We start from the raw sequence: 7,870 nt of genomic DNA, 5'->3' as shown, positions 1-7,870 counted from the left end.
GAGTCTAAGGTTACGCCTTTTACTCCGGTTGGTACTTTAGGGTTAAGTTTAATCTCTTCAAATTTTCTGTGGCTCTAGTTAAATTAATCCAATATTTTTAAAATTTATGAAAAATGGTACCACCTGCCTTAATAAAGAAGAGTTTCCCAATGCTTTATAGTTTCTTCTTTGCTTTTTTAAATTTATATAGCAGATTTTCCCATGTTTATCGACACTATTATAGCAATATCCGCAAGATATGTTTCACTATTTTTTTCTCTTAAGAAATCTATTATAATAGACTCAAATGTTAGTTTCCAACTTAAGGATGTAGAAATATAGTACAAAAGTGAAAGTTAAAAGTTACTACTGTAGACAAAAGTTTATTTGTATCTTAACGGAAAGAAGGCACTCAATAACTGCCTTAACCTAAAGAGACGATATTCCCTGGTTTTAGATACTATGTATTTCAGTTTCATATTTGACAAATTATAGAGTAAGAATCAACGCACACCATATGCTATTAACAATTCAAAAAAAGGATGGCTTTTTCTACAGCTGTCGTACCCAAAAAAAGTTTGTTACTATAGAACAACTCAACGACTACATTTTTAAAATAAGTTATAAAGATTTTTTACTAAAGCCTTATATTTTATTAGCATGCCGACTTACACGGAGAGCTGAAAGTTTTAACTACTGAAGAATTAATGTTATTTAGAGAAAGATATTTCCTAAAAATAAGATTACCTTTGAAGCTTCTGGTTTAATTGCCAGTCTCTCACGCTCCTTTTCTCTGTCTGAAATAATTAAGAGGGGTTATGACATATTGACCTAACTTTAGTGTTAATTTTTGTTCTGCTTTTAGATAAATTTATAAATAGAATTAGTAGTGTGCGTATCTAGCCCTAAGCTCTTTTTTTTTTCAATGCCCTAGATATATTTTTTATTTAAATACCTTTTTCACGCTTGTTATGAGATAATTCTAAATTTGTTATTACCCTAGGGCTTTTTTAAAAAAAAACACAACCTTTCCTATGGTGTTTTATACTTATCTGTTTTTCTATCAAGGGCCAGCAAATTTAAATTGTACATAATACATGTTTATAATCTTCTTTAATTACAAACATTATTTATTATGCACAATAGTGTTCTTATATTTTTCCGCAACAATTGAAAAGTTTTTGTTTCGCTTATAACTATAGATAAGTTTGGAAAAGTTCCTTATTTCTCCTCTTTTGTCCTTGTTACTACCCGAAACCCCTCCTTGTCCAAGAAAAAATGAAATGCGCTTTCCATTAACTTCGTTACATAGTCTTAATTTTTGTATGAACCTTTGTAATCGGTACAGTAAAGGCGTCCTTAATTTGTAATGAAAATGTTAAGGGACCAATTGTTGTACTTTCCGCTTAGCGTCTTTATAAGGCTTTGCTCCTTTTATAAAAAGAACAGGTTTTTTTTGCACGTTGGAGTCATGGAAGGCAAGCACTTCTTGGATAATATTCATAGCTTTCCACTATATTAATAAGAGATGAGATTTTAAAAGCCGAATACCTTTTAATAAAAATTTTAATTTATCTGATATAGCACTTCTATCAGTGTTAGTTTTACCGTACTGCTAACCCCTTCTCTAATCAGTCATGAAACCCTAAGGTTAATAATTACACCCGGCAACCTGCTAGTTGGTAGGGAGTCGTAAGTTCAAAAGTTTAAAATTGGCTGGCGTCGTGCCCAACGATCGTGTAGGGAAGAAAAAAATTTAATAAAAGAATTTAAGAGTTGCTGGTAAGTACGCTTTGTAAAACATGTATATCGAACTCTTAAATTTACTACTAGCAGAAATTAAGATTCTTCAAGTAATAAACTGTTATTAACAGCTGCTTTGACAGTATATAACATTTTAGCATCACAGAATGGAATTTTTTTCTACTGAGCTCTACCAATTTTTTGCAGTATTCCGTTCCGACTTTATTAAAAGTTACACAAGATTATATTAACTATTTTAAGGTGGTTCATATATTGTTATTTTTTTTTCTTTCTTAGGGCAAGATGAAACCCAATTTTCTCATCAGAGGCTTATTTCTACTCAAAATCTTTTACTTCACACTTTATTATTTAAAGACGTAACTAAAAGAAAGTAGTATAAACTATTTATTTATACTTCAACTTATTTTTTTAAATAATTCTTTTTAATTTTTCAAGTTAATTTCTATTAAAATACTTCACGTAAATAATAATAAAGATACTAGTTAAAGTGCCTTACCATTAGAATAGAGTGCTTTTATAAATTTGCTTAAAACTTAATAATTTAGAGCTTGTTTTCCTATGCTCACCGCAAATTTTTTAAAGGAAGTTGATGAATTGGAGCATATTGAATCCAACGGTGGTTACAAACTCTGTGTAACATTTATCGATTTAATAAAAATAATTTTGTAAAGGAAAATATATGAAACGGTAGTTGGGAAAGATTATAATTAACTGGTTAAATTTATTTAACCGTTTAAAGAACTTATTAAAAATTTTATTGCTTAACAAAGACAGATTATTCAGCTAAACTTAAATTTTTTTTTTTTTTATTCGTTTATTAGTTTTCAAAAAAAACTATTTAAATAAGCAGACAGTTAAGAAGTTCTGAATGTTGTGTAACTCTGTATCTATAAGAAAAAGTTATCAATATTTTAATTAGTACACTTTAAGTTGTTTATGTCGTAAACTTTGTATAGTTTACTATTTTAATAACGTCGTACCTTAGACAATTATTTTTTATAGTAATGTCTTCTTTGTCTATATTAATTTGTGTTTTGTAATATAGTAAAGAACTTTGAAGATTTGTGTCATGTTATTAAAAAAGTTGGCAATTGCCGTGAAGGTACTTTTGTTAGTATTCTATTGAATATCATTTTTCATTAGACTTTTAAAAATCAGTTCCTTCTCGTAAAGAAGCTAAAGAAATTTTTGAATCTTTTACTTGCTCTGTAGGTGAAGAGTATTTGATTTCAAGCCTTGCAAGTTTAAATAATAATCCCTCAGAAATTAAAATAGATAAGCGTATGCTTATACTTAAATACTTTGTAAAGTATAGAACGTGCAATATATTTTATCTAGAGCTACATTAAAGTAATACTATATTAATAAGTAGGAAAAATTAACTCCTTAAAAACGGTATAAAAATATAAACCATTTAAAATATAATTTTTTAATGTTAACTACTTCTCTTGTGTAGGTAAAAGTGATAAGATTTAAAATAAATAATATGATGAACTTTTTCCAAAGTTTTATTAAATTTTCCAGTTACTTTAATCATATATAGCACTTCAACCCGGCACTCCCTCTGCTGAGAAGTTGAAGTTGGAAAATTATCCCAATTATGTTGATTTGTTCTATTCTATAACCATTACATGTTATTAGCAGTTATCTAATTGTTAATGTAAAGATCTTGTTTAGTTAAACTATTTTTTTAATTATAGTTTGGTAAAATTAAGTTTTTAACCCCCAAAGTATATTGTATTGAGTAGCTTATAGCAATTAATTATGACGCCTTTACAATTTTATTAGTGTATTTTAATTAGTTTTTAATGTTGTATAAGCCAATCAGTGAAGAGTTTGGCTAAATAGCTTCTCGCTCTTCTTTAGCACACATCCGAAACTTTGAAAGAAAATACCGACATCCTCAAAGGTGCACCAGATAAATTTATATCGGCGCGGGATCAGTGGGTCCTGATACCGCTATCTCCTGTTAATTGTCATAAAGTTTTTTTTTCAGGTTATGAACAACAGAAAGCACGTATTAAAGTTAACTATTTATTCGTGATTATTGCCCACATTACTTAATAAGCACTTAATAATTTTGTAAATAAGATTACCATATACATTTTAAACCGAATTTTTTATAAGGCAAGCTAGCGAAAATTATTACTCGTCTAAGAATACTTTGAAAAAAGTTATAGGCTTCAAACGAAGAGGAGGAAACAATAAGTTATCTTTACCACTTTTACTATTTTCTTTTTATTAATTTTACAAAGTAGGTTTGTAAGTCCAGTTATTAAAACTACCGCAGGGACAAACTACGAAAAGTTACTTTTCCTTTTATATTGTTGAGTTCTTACACCGATTTAAAATCGGGTGCATACCAAAAAGACCCTATGAATCAGAATCGGATCCCCGTTATGCTAACTTAGATCCAAAGTTGGTAGAAATTATAAACAGTGAGGTAAATAATAAACGTTACTTTATTACAGCCATTATAAAAACTAGTTAGGCTTATAATATAAATTATACTAAACTTTTAAGAACTTTTTTCAGTTTACTAAAAACACTATAAGATAATGGACAAAAGGCCTGATGTCACGTGGGACGACATCGCAGGTATTTTCAGGGTCACCTTAGGTACCCATTTGCCGGAGCCCAGAACTTTTGCTATAACAGGGCTTGAGTTTGCCAAGAAAACCATTCAAGAAATAGTCGTTTGGCCGATGCTAAAACCGTCAGTTTCTTTACAAGCGCTCTAACTCGCCTTACTGACGTACTCATTGGCTAGTGACATATTTTGTGGACTGCGCAGCCCGCCTAAAGGACTTCTCCTGTTTGGCCCGCCAGGTGCATCCCTACTAGTGCGCTCTTTTCTTGTAATTTTTATTATTGTTAACAGGAACCGGTAAAACATTGATAGGGAAGTGCATCGCTGGCCAGTCGGGTGCTCTATTACCTTTTTACTTGGCACACATTGTATTAAGGCTCACTCTGTAAACTTCTAAGGATCCGTTTTCTTTAGTATTAGTGCAAGTTCCCTCACCTCCAAATGGGTTTTCTAATGATTAACAACTTTATTATAACATTATATAATTTCTTACCGATTTTTTGCAGGTTGGTGAGGGAGAAAAGCTGGTAAAAACACTATTCCAGGTAGCAAGAGCTAACCAGCCGGGTAGAAACTAAGAAACTAATTTATAAAATTCTTCATAACTACCCAATGATTATAGCTGTAGTATTTATCGATGAAATTGATTCGTTGTTGTCCGCTAGGACAGATGGTGAACACGAGTCTTCAAGAAGAATAAAAACGGAATTTCTAGTTCAGCTGGTGCTTTGTTTTCTAACCTTAATACCCCCCAGTTCGTAAAAATGGGATTATCAATTTATTAGGATGGCGCCACGTCTAACAAGGAAGAGAGAATTCTTGTGGTGGGCGCCACTAACCGGTAGTAAAAATACTAATAACCAATAAAAAACCAATTATTATGGAACACACAAACAGCCCTCATGAAATAGACGAGGCAGCGCGACGGCGTATGGTCAAGCGGTAGTGCACAAAAGAAAAAAATAATAGCTACCTACATTTAAGTTAATTGCACCAGATTATACATCCCTCTGCCAAATGATATTGCGCGGAGACGAATTGTTGAGAAACTGATAGTAGATACGCCTCACAAGTTAACCGACAGAAATCTTGAGGACCTCGTAGAGCAGACGAGCGGCTACTCCGGATCTGATATGTGCCAGTTATGCAAAGAGGCTTCTCTGGGTGCGCCTTATGGTTTAATAATAAAATGCTCATTTATTTAACAGTCCAATAAGGGCCTGTAAGGGAAGCCTTTCACTCTGCAAACGAAAATAAACTGGATATCCGAAGCATTAGCGCAGCGCACGTATAGCTATTGCCACCATACTAATTTCAAGTATAAATTATTGCATGCAATAGGTGCGGCCAATCACAATGGAGGACTTTGAAAGTGCTCTGGTGACTATCCGACCCAGCGTATCGCCGGAAGAAGTGGAGCACTGCTTGGCGTGGGACGCCAGGTATGGGAGCAAAGAGAGAATAAACATTAACTAATTCGCACAGTTTTTTTATTCGTTCAACGCTTTACTTTCCTTCTCATTTGAAGACGCCGTTTCTTGCCGGGCCGCATATTAACTTTTTTGATCGTTTTTTTCTTGCGCTGACGATTAATTAGCAATTCGTAGAGTGAACTAATCAACCACACACATTAACCGCAGAAAAAGGCATCCTATTCCTTTTAGTTGAAAACGCTGCGTCGTCCCACGTGGACTTAGCGTCGTTCTTTTTTATCCGTTTCTTTGGGCCTAAAGAAGGTGATTACAAAATAAAAAAAATAATAAAATAAAGAAACCTCCAAATCCATATATCTGGTTTTTTCTTAACCTTTTTTTGTTTGATTTTCTACATAATAATATTTAAGTATACGCCTTTTCTTATTATAATCAATAGCAAAGAAACCTTTTTTCTCCAAACTGAAGATTTTTAAGTTGATTTTTTCTTTCTTTCTCGACAGCAACGTCAAAATCGACTTGATTATAAAAGTAATGCAACCGTAAACTTATCATTACGGCAAAATTACCGTTATTATCAAAGACTTGTTTTCTCTCTTTCCTAAATTTGCTAATGGCATTCAGAGTAGCCTGTAGTAAATTATTAATGTTATTATTAGTTAAAATATAGAACTTTACTTTGTTATATTTAATTCTATATAAAATATATAAACCTTTTTTTCTTGCGCCCTTCTTTCAAGTGTTTTTTGCTGCACTAAAAAATTATTAATATTATACCAAAAATTAGTTATTAATAAAAAAAATAACAATTTTATACATTTTGGCTCTAAATATCTTTTCAAAAGCATAACGTAAAATACTTTGATATATACTTTTCACATACTTATCAAGTATATATATATTACTACGCTTAATTATATAAATAACAGTCTAAAATACCATAAGTGCTTTATAGATAACAAAAATTTAAGTAATCGACCAGCTTTAGCGAATTGCTTAAGTTCTCGTTGCTTTCTAAGCTTTTGCGACAACTCAATGGTCTCTCTTTCCTTTATTAATTTCTTACGAACCTACAATAATTATTATCCACTCTCTGCAAGAAATAAATAAATAAAGCAGAAACTTTTTGCATGTGAATATCAGACTTAAACATTTCAGCGAAATAATCTTTCGGCCGAGAAAAGTCAATCCCTGAGAGTTTATGAATATCATTGTCAAAATTTTATAAGGATAAATATAAAAATAAAAAAAGACACCAGCTTCAATAATTTTCTTTCGAGCAATAATTATGGCGTGAAGTCCCTGTTGATAACTATACCAGAAAGTAAGACAAAAAATAAAATATAATTACTGATAAATAAAGATGGTAAGTACAATTGGTTTTCTCGTTCGGTATCATCTTCAACGTTTTGGATGAGTACAGGCTATATAAAGTCTCAATAAATACTTAAACTGATGAAAAACTAAACAATAAATAATAATAAAAAAGATATACAATAATTAAAAATAAAAAAAACTCGCAAAAAAATTAATAAAGCCTTATGACTCAAATAGAATATTTATAGTGACTATCATATATAGCACTAAACCATATGGAGTTATAATAAAAATTTTGAACAGTTACTTCCTCCCAAACAAATAATAATAAGTAATTATTAAATTGAAAGATATATAGGGCTTTCATGAAAGATATAAAAAAGAAGTTTTCTGAATAAACCTTTTCACTGGTAACATCCAAACGCTCAATCCACGCAAACTGATTTGCTTGAGAAATAACTTTCAACTTTTTACTTATTCTTTCTTGAAGGTTATAATTATTTTCTGCACCTTTTGAAAGCTGTTTGTTTGGTAACTTGTTTTTAACAAAATCTTTAAAGTTTTGAGAATTTTTATTGTTTTTTTTATGCAAATCACTATTATTACAATTTTCTATAAGAGTAAAATTACTTGAAGTGGGATCTCTATTCTCATTAACTACAAGTTTACTATCAGCTTTTTTTTCTAAATTATTATCAAGTTCTTGAATGTTATTAATATTTTCAGTGCTACAAATATTTCTAATAACCACTTTGTTATCTTTATTAGTTCCAATTCCTAAAATTTT

General features: G+C 30.8%; 2 protein-coding genes across 8 annotated transcripts; one reads left to right on the top strand and one right to left on the bottom strand.

Annotated features, from left to right (window-relative positions):
- Positions 1-1,679: 1,679 nt before the first annotated feature.
- Positions 1,680-5,813, top strand: LOC135120749 (fidgetin-like protein 1). Of its 7 annotated transcripts, none has more exons than XM_064045083.1 (24): positions 1,711-1,761; positions 1,813-1,953; positions 2,020-2,113; positions 2,289-2,359; positions 2,789-2,845; positions 2,902-3,024; positions 3,287-3,345; positions 3,610-3,690; positions 3,740-3,768; positions 3,871-3,951; positions 4,002-4,049; positions 4,114-4,186; positions 4,299-4,341; positions 4,402-4,459; positions 4,514-4,572; positions 4,625-4,669; positions 4,732-4,778; positions 4,840-4,900; positions 4,956-5,056; positions 5,119-5,174; positions 5,231-5,275; positions 5,331-5,497; positions 5,551-5,621; positions 5,675-5,813. In XM_064045083.1, the coding sequence occupies exons 2-24, from the start codon at positions 1,890-1,892 to the stop codon at positions 5,807-5,809; spliced, it is 1,668 nt and encodes a 555-aa protein (XP_063901153.1). In that variant the 5' UTR covers positions 1,711-1,761; positions 1,813-1,889; the 3' UTR covers positions 5,810-5,813. The 7 variants fall into 7 exon arrangements, with proteins under 7 accessions (XP_063901149.1, XP_063901148.1, XP_063901153.1 ...); XM_064045082.1 differs by having other exon boundaries at positions 3,999-4,049; XM_064045079.1 differs by having other exon boundaries at positions 1,680-1,761; positions 1,889-1,953; positions 3,999-4,049; positions 4,299-4,459.
- An 18-nt stretch (positions 5,814-5,831) lies between these two features.
- LOC135120759 (uncharacterized) lies at positions 5,832-7,567 on the bottom strand. Its single transcript, XM_064045096.1, has 11 exons — positions 7,484-7,567; positions 7,141-7,190; positions 7,023-7,078; positions 6,890-6,957; positions 6,746-6,836; positions 6,480-6,520; positions 6,336-6,396; positions 6,215-6,284; positions 6,108-6,157; positions 5,963-6,060; positions 5,832-5,915 (listed from the first exon to the last, which is right to left on the bottom strand). Exons 4-11 carry the CDS (start codon positions 6,917-6,919, stop codon positions 5,832-5,834), a joined length of 525 nt encoding a protein of 174 aa, XP_063901166.1. The 5' UTR covers positions 6,920-6,957; positions 7,023-7,078; positions 7,141-7,190; positions 7,484-7,567.
- Positions 7,568-7,870: the final 303 nt, after the last annotated feature.

Source organism: Zophobas morio, unplaced genomic scaffold (genome assembly GCF_036711695.1).
Source record: "Zophobas morio isolate AGI-343-1 ecotype UQ-CSIRO unplaced genomic scaffold, CSIRO_AGI_Zmor_V1 ptg000419l, whole genome shotgun sequence".
NCBI classification, from domain to species: Eukaryota; Metazoa; Arthropoda; class Insecta; order Coleoptera; family Tenebrionidae; genus Zophobas; species Zophobas morio.
The sequence above is the reverse complement of the archived record's forward strand: the minus strand, read 5'-3'. Positions and strand labels throughout refer to the sequence as shown.